This window comes from Akebia trifoliata, chromosome 10 (genome assembly GCF_017979445.1).
Source record: "Akebia trifoliata isolate Shusen 1 chromosome 10, ASM1797944v1, whole genome shotgun sequence".
In the NCBI taxonomy this organism is placed as follows: domain Eukaryota; kingdom Viridiplantae; phylum Streptophyta; class Magnoliopsida; order Ranunculales; family Lardizabalaceae; genus Akebia; species Akebia trifoliata.
Window position 1 is genome coordinate 3089252 of NC_141384.1, and position 21592 is coordinate 3110843.

General features: G+C 34.6%; 3 protein-coding genes across 4 annotated transcripts; 2 read left to right on the forward strand and 1 right to left on the reverse strand.

The window, feature by feature from the left end:
• The first annotated feature begins 2283 nt into the window (after positions 1-2283).
• On the forward strand, positions 2284-5109 carry LOC147392760 (uncharacterized). The gene is made up of 6 exons (XM_086454975.1): positions 2284-2531; positions 2621-2745; positions 2844-2940; positions 3076-3185; positions 4723-4797; positions 4864-5109. The coding sequence occupies exons 1-6, from the start codon at positions 2462-2464 to the stop codon at positions 4912-4914; spliced, it is 528 nt and encodes a 175-aa protein (XP_086311101.1). The 5' UTR covers positions 2284-2461; the 3' UTR covers positions 4915-5109.
• A 4311-nt stretch (positions 5110-9420) lies between these two features.
• Positions 9421-12339, forward strand: LOC147392761 (uncharacterized). 2 transcript variants are annotated; one of them, XM_086456118.1, is made up of 4 exons: positions 9421-9540; positions 9816-9887; positions 10038-11434; positions 11876-12339. In XM_086456118.1, the coding sequence occupies exons 3-4, from the start codon at positions 10061-10063 to the stop codon at positions 11897-11899; spliced, it is 1398 nt and encodes a 465-aa protein (XP_086312244.1). In that variant the 5' UTR covers positions 9421-9540; positions 9816-9887; positions 10038-10060; the 3' UTR covers positions 11900-12339. The 2 variants fall into 2 exon arrangements, with proteins under 2 accessions (XP_086312244.1, XP_086312243.1); XM_086456117.1 differs by lacking the exon at positions 9421-9540 and having other exon boundaries at positions 9560-9887; positions 11876-12338.
• Positions 12340-12665: 326 nt separating this feature from the next.
• Positions 12666-16871, reverse strand: LOC147392762 (putative leucine-rich repeat receptor-like serine/threonine-protein kinase At2g24130). The gene is made up of 2 exons (XM_086456116.1): positions 14049-16871; positions 12666-13460 (listed from the first exon to the last, which is right to left on the reverse strand). Exons 1-2 carry the CDS (start codon positions 16591-16593, stop codon positions 13054-13056), a joined length of 2952 nt encoding a protein of 983 aa, XP_086312242.1. The 5' UTR covers positions 16594-16871; the 3' UTR covers positions 12666-13053.
• Between the last annotated feature and the right edge of the window lie 4721 nt (positions 16872-21592).

The following is a 21592-nucleotide window of genomic DNA, read 5'->3' on the forward strand; positions in this document are numbered from 1 at the left end:
TTTAAAAGATCAAAAAAAGATTTTTAGTGCTCAATGAATTACGACAGTGATAATTAATGACACATAATATTGGTGACCCAACCAAGCTACTTAAATAATAGGCACATAGTCAATCTAGTTCCCAACTTCCAACCACATAATGATATTAGGATTTTTTTTTTTTTTTTTCTTTCTATTTTATATATCTTGGGTATCCCCACCCTTTCGGGTGAGACTAATTCCGTGGTCACATGCATTGCTGCCCTTTGAAAAGTCCTATGTGCAATAGGTTGAGCTAAGGGTCAACCAGACCCTGAAAGGTGGCCCCAAGAAATTCATAACTTCGCGGGCTTTCGATCAACCCGATGCTCCAATACTATTTGTCTTCATGCATGATAACTAATGGGAGGTATTAAGATTCACCAAAAAATGATTTTATTTTTCATGTCTCCATTTTCATTTTTTCTCTAATTATTTTTTATTGATTATTTATATTTTATAGGCAGGAGAGGGTTGATAATGATTGACAAGGAAGGAGATAAATTATAATAGGATGCTTTTATTATTATTATAATTTTTGTACTAGGCTATGAGCACATTTTCTTTTTCTTCTTTTCTCGTTGCTTTAAGTGGTTATGATACACATTTTTTATTATTATGAAACTTAGTTTATGTTGGTACATATTAGTTTTTGTTTATGTGATTTTATTTTTAGTAATGGTATTTTATTTTTTATGGTGGAAATAAAACTTATTTTTTTCAATTAAGATTCGTTTTGAAGTAAAATTGAAATGTACACCGTGGGGATATTTCTGACGTGGATGTATGTCAGAACCATAAATGCTTTCATCGAGATCTCATTGAAAATCATTTATGGTTCTGATACACATCCACATCAAAAATGTCCCCCACGATGTACATTCTAGTGTTCCTTCAACATTTTCCTTGTATTAAATAAAGGGGTTGGGTTTAAGTTTTGACAAGATTTTTAAATGGGTGGGCTTGGGTTTGATAAATTTTCACAATACCCTTACCTCAACACAACGCAACCCATTGCCAACCCTATTTTTCACCATCACCATTGCATGAAATAAGGGTTTTTAAGTTATATTATAAATATAAATAATTACTAAAAGATGACAATAGTAGAATGATCCCCTCTTTCTCATTTGTAAAAGTTACTTTTAAAAAGGTAGAGTGATAAGATAGTAATAATATTAAGATTTGAAAGGACTTTTAATATCATATTTATTGATAAATAAATAACACAATACGTAATTAGGAACAATGACAAAATGATAATATTGTGTGATTTTGAGGTTTGAAATACTTGTAAAATTTGTGCAAATTTAGGATAGAATATTGGTAAGATTGTGATAGAGAAGAAAACGAGAAGATCATTAGGACATGACTTTTGTCTTTTCCTCCTCAAATATAGGTAAGGGAGAAAAATGGGGAAGTCATTGGAGATGCTAGTGAAGAAGATGAAATGATGAACAACATCCTAAAAGATAAATCTTCTTAAATATATGTAAAGACATTTTAGTAAATTGTGCATTGTGGAGGCATTTTTGGATAAAATATAAAAGAATCATATATAATCTCATCATCTCACATGGCATACTCAATCGACTACCTGGTGTGACAAGTTTTAGAATTGTAGAGCTATGTTCCTCGAGATACATGAATCTCTCAAGATACACTTTTTTATGGGAAAGTGCAACCGTGCATCCTGAGGAACATAGATCTACGATTCTTAAACTTGTCACGTCAGGACAGTCAATTGAGTTTGCCACATGGGACAGTGAGATTATCACAAATTCAATATAAAATTATATCACCCTAGCAATATGGGTATAGAGGTTCTCATCTATAATAATATAAATTTATGTAATTTTTATTATTATTTTATTTCCCAAGAAAGTGTTCTACTTACACCCATCATTTAGACTCTATGCACCCGCATAAAGAGATAATTTAAAAGTCTCTCCAAACTCAAAGCTTAACTTTTAATTGCAAACAACTAGTGACATTGATTGAACGTGTGTTATGATGTTTTATAATATTGAGATTCTAATCTGAGCCAAATATTTGTATTGTTTGAAAAGTGTGTTTTAATCTTTATTAATTAAGAAATCGAGGTGTAATAAGTAAAAGTTGAAGTGCCAATAGCAGCTCTAAAAAACAGAGGTTGCCGACGGAGTCAACTCGACATGTGAGGAGAGTCAACTCTGCTGAACTTCGAGTCAACGCAACGAGTTTCAAACGTAGGTAGGTTGGTTGGTTCAAATGTTGAATGCCTGTGTCAGCAGGACGAGTTCCTCGATAAAACAAACAAACACCATTAACACTGCCGTGCGAGATTCATCCGTCTGTGGAGACGAAGAGTGAGTCTAGGTGCGCACTGCGCATCTATTTTGCAGAATCAGCGTTGGGGTTAGGGTTCTTATTCGACTTGATCTTCCACGACCACGAGAAATCGATGGGGAACACTTCATCGATGCTCACTCAGTACGACATCGAAGAAGTCCAAGAGCACTGCAACAACACCTGTAATCTCTCTCTCTCTCTCTCTCGTGTTTTGGATTTCTAGAAATTCGCTAAAGCACATTGTTTTTTTTTTTTTTAATTGTCCGTACAGTTTCACAGCAAGAGATCGTTTCTCTCTACCAGAGATTCTGTCAACTCGATCGAAGTGGTGGAGGATTCATCTCTGCAGATGAGTTCTTATCTGTACCTGAATTCGCTGTCAATCCTCTATCTCAGGTTCTAATTTCCCTTTGATTTGTAATCTGTGAGAAACAAGTGTGGAATGTGGATAGTGTTTCTTAGGGTTTGGTTAATTTTGGTTTTTTCTTCTCCAGAGATTGTTAAGGATAGTGGACGGCTTGAATTTCAAGGAATTTGTGGCCTTCTTATCCCCGTTCAGTTCTCGTGCGACTGTGCTGCAGAAAATCGAATGTAAGTGCGTCTTTAGGACCTGTTTGGTTGCAAAATTTCAAAATTTGGTTAATTCAAACAATTTTATCCCCCCCAATCATGATGTTTGCTTGTTTGAAACTGGAAAAATATTATTTTGACGTTTGTTTGTTGTAGTTATTTTCAAGGTCTACGATTTGGATTGCAATGGCAAGGTTACCTTCAACAATATGTTGGACGTGTTGCGTGATTTGACGGGATCGTATATTTCTGAGCAGCAGAGGCAGGTTGGTTTTGGTCATTTTTATTATTATTGCTTTTGCTGCAATTCATTTGAATTTGAATTCATTCCGATGGTTATGACATTTAAGCATTTTTGACCCAATATTAGTCTGCGTCATTTTCATGGAAATTAAGTTTTGGTTCCTCATCTTTAGGTCAATCCTTGATGGTTTGGCCCTTAATATGATTTATCAGGGCCTAAAGTGCTTTAAAGACACATCGAAAGTGGTTTAGGTCAATCTTTGTAGAGGCTATTTGGAGTCTGGGAATTTATTGTGGTTGAGCTTTACAGTTGGATTGTCATAATCTAGATTCTATACAAGTGTTGGAACATTACCAAGGAAAGCTTCGTGTAGATTGTAACTAATATCATAAAAGGCTTTGGAAGTGCATCTATCCCTACCTTATAGCCTTCATTTTGAATTTTGAAGAAAGAAATAAAGTAAATCAACAATTTTTGACCAATTAGCTTTGGTGAAACTTAATTGCTTAAAAAGTTGTCAGGATAATTACATCTAGATTGATGGGATCGTATTTCTATAGTCTCTTGCAAGGATCCATAGATGCAAATCATCTTCATGAGGACGTGATCATCTTCACCAAAAATCATTACTCGATCCATCTTCGTGTAGACTATATAGATGTGTATAATAATATCCCATATATATATGACTAAAGCTAACAATGAGATGAATTCTAAAGGTTTTTTTTCTGGGCTCCCATAGGAGAAAAAGGACTTAATTTTTGGGGTAGTTTGGAAGCTAAGGGACATATTCCTGTGTTATCATTGGCGGTCAACCCATCAAATGGACCTTAGAGAGTCATCAGTATGCTTGAATGCATAATTTATTTATATCTATATCTTATACTCATTAAAAACCACTTATTTGTTCATGTAGAGAAAATTTTCCTAGATACATATGTAAAGGGGATAAAACTCCACGACACGGACTCCAATAAATGAAACCAGATAAGGATTTGAGTATGCCATCAAATGTTTTCATTGTGCTTTAATTTTAGCTAGCTTTTAAAAACTTTATATTATGTTCTGTACATCAATCTAAATGTAGGTTGTGTTTGATTGCCCATGGAAAATGGGTGGGAAATCCAATTTTCTTTTAAAAACACATTTTCCATGTGTTTGATTGGTTTTTTCAATGGAAATGGATTTCCACCCACATAAAAAAATTCAACAGAGGTTGTACATCATTTTCTTACCTTTTGTCCATGGGAAAATGAAATCCACCCCGAAACCAAAACCCTAAATTTCTTCTTCGGCCCCCCTCCCCCTCTTTCTCTCTCCATCCTCCTCCCTTTCTTTTGATTTTTTTTTCTGGATGCAATCAAACTTCTGATGTGTGGTTTTTTTTAATGTATGATGGATGAAGTTGGTTCTAACTTTGTGAATGGAGTGTTTTGTGGAGAGACGAGACATTTATAAAATGGTTCGTTGCACCACTTGGATGAAAATATTGCTCTATTGGTGGAGCAAGTTCTCAGTGCTAATTAGTTTATTTTATTTTATTTATTATTTTGACGCAGCAAGTTCTGGCCCATGTCCTTGAGGAAGCAGGCTACACAAAGGATTCTTTGTTAAATTCAGCTGATTTCATAAAGGTACTAGTGTCTATCTTACATGATTATATGAACATTTCTATGTACCAATGTCTGATATTTTGGCAGATTCTTGGAAACTCTGGTCTGAAGATGGAGGTTGAAGTTCCAGTGGATTGATGAAATGAACATTCTTGCCTTTGCTCGTGTTAAGAATGTGTCCTTAGTTAATTTGTATTTCCCTACTTTGTGTTTTGTGTTAGTGCATCCTTCCCAGTGTTCTGTAATTCATTTTATTAAACATGAATGCCCATACGTTTGTATTATATTTTACATGAAAATTTCAAATTTGGGGAAGAGAAACTCCTTTAAATGTGTTTATGTTTTAAGTTTTAACCTTTCCTTACTGTTGAAAGATTTAGCAAATTAGACACGGTGAACCGAGATTGGGATTCTTGGCATATAGTAGTTACAACAAGACGATGAAAAGACATGAGTCAATTGCAGTTAACAATGTTTGTTTCAGGTTGATGTGATGACAACTCTTGATCCCTTTTGACATTTATAAGGATCAATCAAAATATAGGGCTTCAGACTCCCTTTTATGTGGGAATCATCATCAAGGCATTATACTAAAAAGTTGAGGTTGGCTAAATGAATCTTGTTCCTCCATTCCACTCTATCCAGAGCAATTTCTCTTAGAATAATGCTGAAGTGACCTGAAGATTGTATCTCATATCTCACTTTCTAGACATGGAAGTGTGTAGGAATCATAAATGCTTTTCATCGAGATACGAGTGAAAAAGCATCTATGGTTCCTACACACTTCCACATCAGGGAAGTGAGATATGAGGTACGATCTTGAGGTCACTTCATCACGACTCTTTCTCTTATTATCATCTACGATTTTTTTTTTTTTTCCGGCTCTTCCTCTTGTTCTTTTAGAACCTTCAACTGGAATATTTCTTCTAATAGGGATTCTAATAAACTTTTGTTGAAAATGTCCAAACCATCTCATTAGGCTTTCTCTTAGTTTATTGCCTTTGGAGTTATTCCTACACTTTCTCGAATGCATTCATTTAATTTTAATGAGCTGGGACCGGACTTTTTTTATTGTTACTTCTTTTTTAAATAGGTTCACACCTAGCCTGGTCTTCCAATTCACGCCCACAGGACCCCCATATTGCCACCTCTAGCTTTTACCCCAACCATATTCATTTACATGCATTTTGTGTACAAGTGTACAATGGGTTGTGATCTGATCCTATGAATGATAGATCTAAACTTACCCGGTCTCCCACTATACTTAGTCGGGTCTGTCAGGTATTGGGTTGGTATCGTGTCGGTGCAATCTGTTCTAACCTGAACCCAAATCATTGGGTTATTTGACTACCTGTTTACATATAATGGTGTGAACTGGTCGATTTTGGTTTGGTTCCAATTATACTTAGAACTGAAATCTAACAGAATATCACTTCCAGTTCTTATTTGTTCTGATTTTAGGTATGAAATCCTTGGAACTATAACTAGCCTTTCAAGCAACTGTTACACATCAAGTGCGCAAAGTTATTTTTAACCAAATAAAAAAAAAGGAAATTTAATTCCCCCACTTGATGGCTGATGCCAATAGTGGATGCAAGAAAACACCAGAGAAATAGTCTCTAGCTTCTTTGTTTGTAGTGGTAGAGATTTAGAAGGATTGGAGACTAAATGTTTGTGGTTGAGATTTAGAAGGATTGGAGACTATAAATGGACGTTTGTGTAAACTGGAAAGGGAGTAAAAAAAAAAAAAAGTACTGTGATAATCTGACTTACCCACATGGCATACTCAATCGACACGCTAACGTGATAGGCTCAGGAATCGTAGATATGCTTTCCTTGGGGTAAAGAACTGCATCTTTTTATGGGGTACCGTAGTTCTGTCCCGATGAGAGCAGATCTACAATTCTCGAACTTGTCACGTCACGGGTGTCGATTGAGTATGTCAAGTGGGTAAGTCAGATCATCATGATTCAAAAAACAAAGATGCAATGCTCTCTTAAGATTCTAATTCTAACTAAAGCTCATTAATGGGTCTTGTTAACATGTACTCGTTAAAGTGCAATAAATACACATGGGGGAATAAACATCTAGGGGTATTTTGGTAATTTTTTGAGGGTATATTTGGTACAAAATTCAATTTAGTAAGAATATCTAGTGGGCTTGGCCTATTTGCAAACATCAATATGGCCAATTGTACTCGCTTGTGATACCCATCTTAACTTTAAAATACCTAATTGCACACATCTAATAAATATACTTTAACCTAAATTACTTGTTTCACTCATCTAAAGGTATCAAAAGGTTTTGATGAAGGTTTTAAGCTTTGATTTTATCACCCTAACACTTTCAATCGAATCAAAACTGTTCATATGAGAAAGTTTTGTTTGATAGGTACCAAATCGATTTTGTAATGTTCGATAGATACCTACAAAATTTGTTTGGTAATATTCGATAGGTACTTACTTAATTTGATAAAACAAGTTCGATCTGAATTTACTAAATAAAATTTGTCAAAAAATCTTTGAAATCTTTTATTCAAAATCGTCGTGTTGAGATTTTAATAATGATTTTTTACATATTCCTTTGATGATTAAATGTAAAAAAAATTAAAAAAAAAAAAGATAATTTAAAAAAGAATCCTAAAACCAAATCTTCATTAATTCAACTTCTCTCACAATTTAGAATGAGATGAATATGAAAAAAAAAAAAAAAGCTTAGGAAGGAAGGAAGAAAAAGTGAGTTTTGAATATTTTTCAGTAGGTGATGGTGTGTGCAATATAAATAATAACAAAAGAGTAAAATGATTTAAAAAAAAAAAAAAAAAAAAAAAATCATTTAAGTGGGTGTAATTGACCATTTTGGTGTGTGCAAATAGACCGACCCTATCCAGTGTCGTTATAAATAACAAGTAAAACAAAATGTTGGATCACGATTCTAAATGGATCCTTAAAAGGAGAACTCAGAATTAAATCCAAAAAACAAAAAGATCCATGACACTGACACGGACGATCTATCACTACTAAGTGGGTCCAATCAATTTGACATATGGACCCGTATACGTCCCTTCAGTTTTTTTTCTTTCTTTTTTTCTGGGAATTTAACTCTTTCTGATTAAAAACAGACCTCATTAAAATTGTCCATTTATTGAATGGTTAGGATCATCGGATTGGATTGACTTTCAGGATACATGTTCAGCTCCATTAACATAATCTAGATGTGTCTCTCTTGTTCTTGTGTTTTAAAAAATAAAAAATAAAAAATTTTATGAGATTTTTTTTTTTCTCGAATCACAAAGCTCACAGATGTGCCACCTCAACCAAAAGGGGATAGTTTTGTAAATTAGGGATGCATTCAATACACGTTGGCTCATGTGATTGGTGGATCTGAAGTATGAGAGAAAAAATTTTGTGAGTGACTTTTTATTTTTTATTTTTTCCTTCTGTATATAGTCATGGACCATATGATATCCAAAATTACGAAGACCTCTAAAACAGTATCTTCGTTTAAATTTTAAATTTCAGATTTCAATGGCCATTCATTTTCAAAGTCTTCGCTTATTTAATTTTCTTTAATCCGATAGAGGAATAAAGTATTATTTGATGTGCCGGTCCATGTGAACCCAAAAAATGTTAGTCAAAGTAGGAGCGTGACTAAGTCATGCTAGCCTAACTATACAAAAAAAAAAAAAAAAAAAAAATCAAATATAAAATGAATGAAAGAGAAAAATAAATTCTTTATAGAATAATGATTTTGTAACGCTCCTCTGACAAACACACTCCCGATGTGATAAGTGTTAGAATCATAGTAAAAAAAATATATGATTCTAACACATGTCACGTTAAAGGATGTATGGGAGTGTGTGTTAGAGGAAGGGAGGGGGTTTAAGAAAATGTTAGTCATCCTTAACATGTAGTGGATTATGGGCCCATCATAAACCATTAGAAAAATCAGATTGATCAAACTGACGGCCGATCATCATCGACCCAAACTGTCATTGATGGGCACACATAAAATTCACCAACAAGCTGATCGTTCAATCGACGGTCTAGATCAATAAGAGCAGCATGGCTAAAATGTATGGAATTACACACAATCATGGCAAAAGAAAATGGTAAAGAAGTCAACTTTTACCCTTCACCATGATGATCAGATATTATTAACCTTTCTTTATCAACCAAAACAGCATCCCATCTCTAGTGCTGTGTGGGGTTTTCATCATAATTAGACAAAACAAAACAAAAAAAATGGACCCACACAACACTAAAGGAAAGTAAAATTGTGTTATTATAGCCGTTGGATCCGACAATAACGACTTTTTAAATTAAATACTTGAGTAAGAGATTGCGTGAATAGCGAATATTAGGGCCCACGTGTTAAAAGATATATATGAAAAACAAAAAGTCGGTTTCTTTTACGCGTTTTTTACTTTTTGAAAAAAAAAAATTAACTAAATTACGAAACCCGTAATTTAATCTTGAAAGATATTTCTGAAAATGGGTTCTGTTCTTCACGAGGTTTAATTCACTTTTTCTTTTTTATCATTGGGTTTTTTTTTTTTTTTAGTTTTCTTTCTATATTTTGGATTTATTTATTTATTTATTAGTATACAAACCTTGTCTTTATGCAGAAGCATGATTTTTATTTTAAAATACTAGAAGGTTATGGCTTTTTGTTCTTTGGAGTTTGTTGAGTAGTCCTTGTTTAATCCCACAAAACCCATACATTGATCCTTAAAGATAAATTTGAAACTGGGTTCTATTTTAGGTGGGTTTTAGTTTCACTTTTTATTTTTATTTGTTTTTTATTATATATTTTGGATATTTAATTTATTATTTGTTTCTGTCAACAACCTTTTCTTTATAGAGAATTTTGATTTTTTTTTCTTCTTCTTAAATACTTGAATGTTGTTGGGTTTTTGTTCTTTTTCAATTTATTGGGTAAATCTTGGTTTTCGTCGTTTATTGGGATTGCGTCCACAAAAAGTTGAGTTTCTTAGAGAGGGAATTGATTCTAGTAGTCCCTTTGCTTTCATGATCCAGATTCCTCTTTAAGCAGATTCTGTTTTCTTGTTGGATTCTTCTTGATCAGGCCCAGTTCCTCCAATTGATCAGGTAATATTTCAATTTTGTTTTTCTTGTTTGAGCAGAATTCATTTATGTTTACTTGGAAGTTTCGTGGATGACATATCGAGTTTTCTTGGATTAATATAGAGTTTTGGATACTCATTTTGTTTCTTAAATTTGGATTTTTATTTGAACTAGATTTCGATTTGAGTGGATATGTTATGGCTGAAAGTAGAGTATGTTCTTCAAATAACGCTGAAACTGAGATTATAGCTATAAAAGAAACTCTTCAAACCCAACAACAACTTCTTCAGAATCTCTATATTGAGTTAGAAGAGGAGAGAGAAGCATCGGCAACGGCGGCTAGTGAAGCTTTATCGATGATTTTACGTCTACAAGGAGAAAGGTCTAGGGAGAAGATGGAAGCAATTCAATACAAAAGAATGGCAGAAGAAAAGATGCATCACGCCGAAGAATCTTTAGGGATGTTTGAGGAACTCATGTATCAGAAAGAAATGGAGATTGCTTCTCTTGAGTTCCAAATTCAGGCTTACAAGTACAAATTGTTGAGTATGGGTTTAAGATTACCCGAAAATCGATTTTTGGAAAGAAATGAAACTCAATTTGGGGAGTTGGGTGTTTATGGAAATGTGAGAAGGAACAACTCTTTACCTGCAATTGGGTTTAAAGATTTTTATGCCAAGAAGGTGATCGGAGAACGAGGACCCGGAGTTCTACCTGTAGAATTATATCCAAGGGAAATTTATGAAGACCCAAACCGTGAATTTGATGTTGATAGCGAAGAGATGCAGAAATGTTCCGAGGAATCTGTAGTTGGAGGCCTAAATTCTTATGGGGAACAAATCAAACGGTTGGATGAACGAGTGAAAGAGTTTTCAAATGGTAAAGATATTGATAGTAGAAACGAATCTGATTGGGTTGAATCAAATCAGGGTCTTCGACCAACAATAAGGGGATCCGTAGGTACAAATTTGGACCGTGAAGGTACGTTCTCATGTTCAAGTTCTCAGGCCGATGATCTTGATAATACATTGGGGTCTAAAGTAATTGGAAATGCAACCCATTCTATTTGTGTCCATGATATATTTGAAGTTCCACAAAATCATGAAAATCAAATAATTTGTGGATCAAAAAATCAAGATCAAGAAAATGTGATCTTGGAAGGCAAGAACAGGCTCGAAAAGCCAAATTCAATCCCAAAGAGAAATGTTGAATGCTATTTTGAAGACGAAGATCAGAGTGTAAAGAAATTGCTACAATATTCACATCTTGATAACAAGTTGTCTAAGCCAAGAGATGGGGTTATAGCTGACTGTCATTTACGTCTTGAGGAACCTATAGTTGTTGCTTCATCTCACGCCGAGGTTCAAAAGCTCAATAAACAATTGGAAAAAGTAGAGGGGGAAAGGATTGGTAAGCAAAAAGTTATTTATAGAGAGGAAGAGGAGTTGACGTTGTTGAGGGAAATACATGAGAAGCTCGATTCGATAAAGTCCGAGATAAAAAATTCGAGACCTACAAAGCGCCCTCAGCCCCCTCCAGTGGACGAGTCTTCACTAGTTTCTCTCATGGAGGTGTGTCCCCTCTTTTTCCCTATTACATTGCTTCTGTTTTAGACACCATTACTGAATTCTTTAGGGAACAGGCTATTTGCACCCACTTTTTTGCTTGTTTCACCCACTTAAACGCTATTTTCAAATAAAAAGTGAAATTACTCGTCACACCCACTTAAAAAAAGGACTGATTTCTTGTTCGGTAGAAAGATACTGAAAATTTTCATTGAGACTCTATTGGATCATATTGAATTATCTGAAAGGACTCGGTAGAAAACTACCGATTGGACATTGTAGGAGCCTAGTGAGTCCTTTTTAAGGTTTGTTTTGCATTGTATTATTACTTTTTATTTTTTCTTATTTTATTACAATCATAAACGTAGATATATAGATAGCTTCGATTAAAGGGAGATGGGATTTTCAAAACACTATTTGCTTGACATGGGTTTGTTGTGCTCACAGGCAATGCTACTATATTCACTTTAGTCCTCCAATCAAAATTGTACGACTCCTGACAACACGCACGGACTCCATGCTCCATGTAACATGAGTTTCAGACACGTGTCATGGGTACCGCATACTGACTCATGGTGGAGTGTATTTGGATTTTAAGAAGTGCTGGAACCAATGAAACCTATCGTGGATTGGATTTGTGAAATTTGCTTCAAAATGTATACCATGTGTGAATTGCATAGTGTAAATCAAATACATCAATATAGATATAGTGTGCTTTCTTAGGACTTTTATGCCAAAACATGGCTTCGTTTTCGCTCTAATACCTCATCGGAAGTTGTGGAGCGTTTTTGGATTTTGAGAAGTTCAAGAACCAATGAAACCCATTGCGGATTGGATTTGTATATTTTTCTTCAAGATGTATACCAAGTGTGAATCAAATTCTTCAATATGGACTTTGTGTTTTCCAATTGATGAGTGCTTTCTGTTCCAACTCTGTTTTTTTTTTTTTTTTTTGGTAGAAAAAATAAATTATACGTGTCTCTTTCTTGGGGAAAAAAAAACCCTTCACCTTGGAAGGTGGCATCGAGCCATTTCGAGATCACACATACATTCCTCTCTACTTTGGGAAGAGTTCTCTGAGATTGCTCATTCTTTTCAACTAACATATTGCATTTTCCATACATTCTTGTATAAATTAGCAATTTTGGAAAGTGGCGTGGAGCCTTCCTACGATCACACACACACACACACAATTCTCAACTTTCGGAAGAATTATCTGATATTGCAAACTAATATGTATACAATATACATGGATCATTCTTTTCAACTAAAATATTGCATTTGCATACATTCCTTCGAGAATTCATTCGCTCGTGTGTCTTTGTCTTCCAAAGTGTTTAGACTCTGGATTGAACATACAATGGCATGATGTCGTAAGGGCCCAAGAAATTAGTGACTCTGAAGATTAGGTTAATAAAATGAACTTAAATTCTTGTTTTCCCAACCAGAATCCTCAAAGCCTTCTCATCTTTTTGGTGGACTCAGTGATGTCCAATGAACTCCAATGGTATTGGCCTACTTCTGTGGCCATAACCACATCATTATCTGCCACCTCTAAGCCAGCCTTTTGGGTTTCTAAAATGGCTTGACTAGGTCAGCTCTTCAACAACCCACACTTTGTTTCCTCATGTGACAGTAGAAGATGTTATCCCAAGTGATGATGCAAAAGTCACTGTGGTGTCACCAGAGAGATACCTTTTGAGTCTATCAAGGTCATCGGCAGCATCGATCATTGTAGGCCGTGTTGAAGGAGAATCTTGTGTGCAAAGAAGGCCCACTTCAATTAACTCAACCATTGCAATTTCCCACATTTTCTTAACTTCAGGGCTCTGATCGCGTGAAGCTTTCACAAGAGAGGGATCGATAACCTCTTCTAGATGGCCATGGTAATGGCTCTTCACCCATTTAGGCAAGCTCATACCTTCTTTGAACATGTTATCTGTTGGTCTCTTTCTGGTCACCATTTCCAACACAAGAACTCCAAAGCTGTAGGCATCACCCTTTGTAGAAGCACTTCTTCCCAATCCATACTCTGAAGTAACATTATATGTGAAACAAATATCTTAAATCAAGATTAATGCCAGTATGCACATAAATATTTACAAGTTTGCATAATACCCAATACCTCATAGGAACATTAGAATTTTCCATGACATTCACTTTCCAATAGTACCCCTGCCCATTTTGTCTTTTACTGAAACAGACAAGGGTATGTTGGTCTTTTACATAATATATGCTAAGGGTCTTTTAGTCTTTGAATTTATATACCTTGTTTATAGTAAATGCATTGGCAATCATTATCAACAATACTTTTGTAAATATATCTATAAGATTTTTTATATTTTTAGAAATACCATTGCACAAAGACTAACATACTCTTGACTTTTTTTAATAAAAGACAAAATGAGCAGGGGTATTATTGAAAAGTAAATATGGTGGAGAATGTTAACATCCCCATGAGGCCTTGGACCTTAGCATTCCCCTATACATATATACATGTAATTTAGAAATAGGACTATATTCCAATTTTGCAAAAATAATTCTCGTCACTTTGTGCATTAAGAACCGATCACACGATACTATTTGTTTAAAAGTTAGATTGAGAAGAAGATTTTTGTACCTGGAGCAATGTATCCGATTGACCCACGCAGGATATTAGGCATTGAGTTAGTTGTGTTTTCCGCTGTTACATTCACCTCGCCAACTTTCATAACCAACCTTGCAATCCCAAAGTCCGATACAAGTGCGGTCATGTCATCATTGAGGAGAATATTGCAAGGCTTCAAGTCACAATGGATGACTTGAACCGGTGAATGGTGGTGCAAGTAAGCCAACCCCTCAGCTACATCACTACAGATATTCACCCGTGTAATCAAGCTCAAGTCCGAAGGAGAATCGGGCTTTTGTGATTTTGGGTAAAGATGGCTTTCTAGGCTTCCATTAGCCATGAATGGTAGAACCAAAGCCTTGAATTCTGGGAGACTACAAGCAGTTATAATCCTCATAAGGTTCCGATGCCGAATTCTCTTCAACACCTGACATTCTGTATCGAAGCTCTTCGTGGGATTTCCAGCTTGAAACTTTAAAACCTTCACAGCGACTACATTTCTGTCTTTTAACACTCCTTTATAGACATGTCCAAAGCTACCAGACCCAACTAATCTACTTTTCTCGAACCCTCCTGTAGCCTCCACAATTTCTTTATAAGTGATCCTCGGATGGCTCGGTCTTAATGCCAAGACAGATTTACTTGAAACACCATTTTTCGCTATAAATCTGAATCGTTTGATCACCTTGAAACCCAATCCACAACAAATTGTAAAAAGAAAAACTGATGCCGACACAACGCCAACAACCAAGATCAAGAATTTGAATGAATGTAATCTTGGTCCTTGCTTTGGATGGCAACTTTGTTGCGATTCTACCGACCAACAAAGATTTGGGTTCCCCTGAAATGATTCAAATGTTAAAGAATCAAAGAGACCACCTTGTGGAACTGACCCACTGAAGTTATTGAATGAGAGATTTAGTTGGACTAGAATCATGGATTTACTCAACGAGGCTGGAATTTCTCCAGATAGTAAGTTATGCGAGAGATCCAACGTTTGGAGGTTCAAAAGATTTCCCAAGGATACAGGAAGTAATCCTTGAAGAGAATTGTGAGAAAAATTGATCATCTCTGCCGCTTTGCAATTCACCAAATTGGAAGGAATTTCACCACTAAAATTGTTCGAAGACAGATCAATGAAACGAACCATATCCATTTTGCTAAGTTCAATCGGTATTTCTCCGCTTAGAAAATTTTTCGACACATTAAAGTATATTCCCATATTTACCAAGCCCGCAACTTCTGCTGGTATCGTTCCATTTAGCCTATTATGAGAGAAGTCGAGGGTGTCTAAGGTTACACACCCTCCTAGGCTTGATGGTATGGGTCCCGAAAGCAAGTTTTCGTAGAGAAATAGTTTCCTCAATTGGGCGAGGTTCCCCATTGAGGCTGGAATCGGACCCGAAAGTTTGTTTCTCGACAAGTCTAATAGCCCCAAGTGAATTAGACTACCAAGAGAATCTGGAATTTCTCCACCTAACGAATTATTAGATAAAAACAGCCTTTCTAACTTGGAAAGAAGACTTATCTCAGAGGGGATGTTTCCAACTAGAAGATTATTAGACAAGTTCAGCAGAGTTACACTAGAAAGGTTCGCCATATGTGGTGGAATCGCACCATATATGCGATTATCTTCGAGATGAATATACGAAAGATTTGTGTGAAGCATACCGATTACTGACGGCAATTCACCTCCGAGCATGTTTCCCGCCATTTGAAGCTCTCTTAAACGGGTTGAATTTGAAATGGAAGTGAAGAAAGGTGTGAGATTTTTGTTACCATCGTCGCTCTCCAAATTGTTACCCGAAAGATACAGTATCTCTAACAAAGGCATTTTATTCACAATTTCCGATGGCAACGTACCGACGAGAAAATTGTACCCAAGATCGAGCTCCTCCATGTGAGATGAATTGGACAGAGAAGATGGAATGATCCCATTCAATTGGTTGAGATAAAGACGAAGTGTTTCGAGATCAGTAAGATAGTTTCCTATCTGTGAAGGAATGAAACCAATGAACGAGTTAAGGGAGAGGTCTACATACTCTAATTTGGTGCAGTTGTAGAAAAGTGAGAATGGAAGTCGGCCACTTAGCTGGTTTTTGCTAAGGTCGATAAACCGAAGTCTTTTTAGCTGGCCAAAGGTCTCGGGAACTTCATATTGAATCTGATTCGCTCGTAAACTGAGTAATTCAAGGCTGGCTAGAGCACCAAACTCGATAGGAATCGACCCATGAAGTAAGTTTTCTGACATGTCAAGTTCTTCGAGGGACGAGAGGTTACAAAGAAATGGTGAGATTGTTCCTTGGAGATACTTACCTTTGAGATCAATCTTAGTAACTCTTTCTATCTTTGGATTGCAAGAAACTCCATTCCACCGACAAACATGGATCGATTCATTCCAATTGGCGAGAACGTTTTGAGGGTCAGCACTTATGCTATTCTTGAATGCTAGAAGTCCTGTTTGATCTGTGATGATGTTTGGGTCTTGGAGAGGAAGAACAAATCTTGGGAAGGTGAGGAAGAAAAGATGAGAAATGGCCATAATCCAAAAACCCATTTTGTTGTTTGAGTTATTGTGATTGTTGCAAGGTTTATAAGTACAGTGGTAAGGAGAGCATATAAAACTAAATTAGTGAACAAAAGAAGGGTAGATATACAGTAGAGGAAGAGAAGGTGGTGGAGAAGCTGACCATCAAAAAAGAAATATACATATAAGTTGATTGGATGAAGATGTATTCTGTTTTCAAGGGTACCTTAGCCAATTGAGGTTAGTGGAATCTAAAGTTGATGTGCTTTATTCATGGAAGGGGGGCAGATGCAGAGTTTGAGTGCAACTGCACCTCAGAAGTGCATGTCATATAAACCTTCATGATCTCTTTATCTTTTTTGAATTTTTGAGAAAAAAAAGTCTAGAAAAATGGGTAGCTTTAATTTTAGCTTCATCTGCTAAGTTGACTTCTTACATGTTGTGTGCAAAAAATTCTATAAAAGCCATCATTCCCTTTTGTGAATTATTTGTTTTTTGATGTGTGTATATGTGTATGTGTGTGTGGGTCCTCATTATGAGAATAACAGAAAGGACTAATGGCTTGGGTATCTGTATTTTGGGATTCAATCAACTAAAAAATTACTTAAAATGGTTATTTATTAGATTACATGACATACTAAACAAGATTAACCTTTCTCTCTCTCTTTCTCTCATAATATTCAATGATTAGACATCAATGGAGATTTTCATGTAAGTGGCTTACTTCACCCCTTTTAATGTTTTTCTATTAGTTTTAGTTTCAAAAGTGATGATAAGGGAATATTATATGAGAACCTTAAAATACACAAAACTTCATTGAGAGAAAAGATGTTGGATTGCAGCATAACAATCCTAAGACAAGGTCTAGACAGATTTATAACAATTTGTTTGTCTTAAGAACCCTTTAGTATGTTAGTGCTCTCATAGACACTTCAAACTGCATTGGGTCCGTTAAGAAATATATATGAGATTGAATCAGAAACACCAACATACAACACAACAATGCCCAAGAAGAAGTAATACTTAAACACAATAAGTGCTAACCTTATTAATCATGCACATTGAACTAGAAGCGCGACAAATGTGAACACATTCACATTTCCTAATTACAAAAACCTTGTTGTGTTATGTGTTCTTTTATTTTTATTTTTTTTTTACATTTCATGTTTAACTTGAACATATTCAAGCTTATGCAACATGGCCTACCAGCAAAGGAAGCTGGGACGATATTTCAAGTCTTTTGCGCTTGAAACACGTGTGATCACAATGATCTTCATAAGGGGACACCCCTTAGTGGATTGACACTTGGAGCGCACTGTACTTGTGCCGAAGGGTGTGCCACTTCTGTGAATGAGAGTGATAGAGATAACTACTATCACTAGACATGTTAGTATCTAGTAAAGTTCAACGTGTTCTCAAACCGACATTGTACGAGTGTTTCCCTCAAAGGCAGAACTCTCAATTAGACCTCTAAGAGGACCAAGGATATTGTAACGAAGTTATTAATGCATCGATTACCCTTTTATTACTCAACCAATTATATAAATCTATAATATTTTGAACCAATTAAGGATCAGGATTCGATCCAAGCTTCCAAAGAACCTTTTCATCGGTTAAGGGGATCATAATCAGGTGAATGTTGGATATACCGATGCGAACCTCACCCATTGATTCCCCTAGTCATTAAGTCATAAAATGAGGTTTATGTTGATAATAAAACTGTGGGTGATTTAGACATGCCCCCTACATTTTGCTGAGTATTAGAGATACCCCCCTATGTTTTGAAATTGATAACATGCATTCTTTGACCTTAGTCTTTTAAATAGATTAAGGGGAAAAGACTCAAATGCCCTTATCTTCAACCTCTAGCCAAAAACCTAAATTATTCTTCTTAAAACCAATCTTCAATTTCTCCTATCTCCATGGTATATCTACTCAAACTTAATCTTGAATTCATCGTTTTCTACCTTGTCTTCTTTGTAGGTAATTTTAATCTAATTAATCTTATTTGTTTTTTCTTCTCAAATCAAGTCATCTTCAACTTGTAGGTAATTTTAATCTATTTAACCTTATTTTAATCCATCGTTTTCTACCTTACCTTCTTTGTAGAAAATCCTAGATTTTTCTACCTAAAATTTCATCATTTTATACTTCCTAAAAAGTTCTATCTTGTCTTGAGATTTAAAAGTTGAAGACTTGAAGTAAATAAAACCTTAAGATAGTCGATGAGATTTAAAAATTTTATCCAATAAGATTTAAGATGATTGGTTTTTAAAAGAAAAATATAGATTTTTTTTATTAGAAGTTGAAAATGAGGGTGTTCAAGTCTTTCCCCTTAGTTTATATAGAAAAACTGAGGTCAAGGGATGCATGTCATCATTTTTAAAATATAGGCGGGGTATCTCTAATATTTAGCAAAATATAGGGGGGCATGTCTAAATCACCCTAAAACTTTTATATATCACATCATATCTCTTTTCTTTTTCTTTTTTTCCTTTGCATTTCATCTATTTCTAGTTTCTTTCGCCCATGTATTGATGATCACTAGACTTACCTGTACTTGATGGTGGTCACTATCATGGAGCACCATCACCCATCCCTCCTCTCCTCTCCTCTTCACATGAACCTAGAAAAAAGAAGTATGTGTGAGTCCTACTACTATAACCATAGGTGATAATCAATCTATCCTTGCTCAAGTGGTGGGACCAACATGCAATTTGATAGGTCACATCTAAAGATGTACTCAAAGGTCAATTTGATTATACGATTGTATACGTTCGATTTGTGGGATTCCTTTTTCATTGGAATCTTCATGAGATTTAATTATATCACTACGTGAAAAAAGGGATAAATTCGACACCAAAGTCCATCGAACTTATCCCTTTTTCACTTAGTGTTTCAAAGGGTTACGTCAAATTTATCGCTTTTTTCATGTAGTGTATGCTAGGGGTGCAATTTGGTTCATTTCAAATCAAGAATCGAACCAAACTAATAGTTTTAGAATGGTTTGATTCAGTTTGAAATAAGTTGCGGTTCAGTTCCGAGTTACGAAAATGGAGAACTGATCAATTTGGTTTGGTTCTCGGATCAAAGCTTGTATAGAACCTTACCAAACCGAGAACCAAATCTCGATGCAATAAATAAATAAATATGTATATAATAATTATTATGAATTATTTTAGGAGTAAATACATAGATTAGTGATTTTTTTATGGATAAACTAATGACTTTTTATGGAAAGATTAGTGATTTATTGTATAAAATTTTATGTTTAATATATATTTATTTTTTCGTTAAAAAATATTATTTACAATTTATAAAATATTGACAATCCGTAGAACTAAACCAAACCTACTTGAATTCAGTTTGGGTGGGGTTGGTTCCAATGGAATTTGGTTCGGTTCTGGTTCTCATTTTGTGGAACCAACTGTAGACACCTCATTTTTTACATGCACCTGATTAATCAACTCGTCAACTCGATTGCGACAACTCCTAATAATGGATGAATATTCTAATGTTTTTAGTTGTTACTAAATGTGTTTTTAAAGTTCAGATGAGATATTTCAAGTAAGCAAAATTTTATAAACCACCTTACGCTAGGAAAATATGACCCAAAATATAGAAATCATCATTTTAGACAAAAATAAATTTTACGAGAAAAAATCATAAAAAAATGATCAAATGATCAAAATACCCCTAACATCAGAACATTACTAGAGCTTACATTATGGTTAAGAAAACATTTTCGAATACATAAAACAACAACCTAAAATTAAATAACCTGTTTCGCCAATTTTTAAAAAATTACAAAAACACCCTCATAGGGTCCACAATCATTTCAAGTCGAAAACTCATAAGTGACACAAACCAATATTTTCATTAAAATCCTTATGAAAAACTGATTTCAAAATATTTTAAAACTTCGAAAAATAATTTATCAACGCAAAAGTCTTTTTTGAGGGTAAAACAGTAATTTTTCAACCTTAAAATTCAAAAATTTGAAATTAATAATTAAAATATTAATGAATGTAAAGTGAAATTTTAATAAATCAAATTAAAATCCTTGAACAAATAAAATCAATTAATTAAGCTCACGAGTCAAATTTTAAATAATGACTCATTTACTTAAGTGGGGCCCACATGATATTTAATAAAGAACCTTCCACCGGGAGTCCTAAAGAATTAAAAAAATAATTTAATAAAGAACCCTCCATTAATGGGGGGGATTATAAAAAAAATTAAAAAATTCTCATTCTACGTAAGTCAAAAAATTCAAAATTTAAATAAAACTTATCTAAAATATTATCCTAATCTAAACAACTTAACAGATAGTTAAATATAAACCTTATCTCTAAGAGATCTAATCCAAACTCTAATCTTTAAAAAACTCTTTTAAAAGGGACATCTATTACATAATTTTGGAGGTCAAGAAAAATTCTACAAAAGAGAGGTAAAAAACTCTCTCAATATTGTCAAAAATCTTAAATCTGAAGTCCCAAGTCTATACCTAATCCCGAAGCCCTAATTTTTCACCTAAAAGACACCTAGAAACTCTTAAAAATATCTTGAAAAGTCAGTAAAACATTCAAATTCAAGAGAAGAAAATCTCATTTCGAAGATTAAAAGCAGATCTAGCAACAAAAATAAAAACGAGAAGATTCACACGATGAGCGCTTACAATCAATTTCTTAGGGAATCAATTATCGTGATCATTCAGGTAAAGAAAGGCAACTTTTATTTTAATTTTTTTAGGCCATTTGTTGCAATGTAAATTTTTGAAAAAAGTAGAAACCGACGTTCGCTAGGCGGAATTGATGTTTAACACCTTTTAAGCTTATAACTTGATCCCTGTACCCACAATTGTTTCATAGTTTAATATTTCTTATCCTTTAGAGTTATGTTTCGATTCTTAGAAAGTAAAAGTAGGTGGTGACTCCTAAAAAAAATAAAAACGAATCTGCACTCACGGATCAAGTGCGTTTTTACCAACCTATGTTGGTTCGGTTCCAATTTGACCTCAAACTAAACC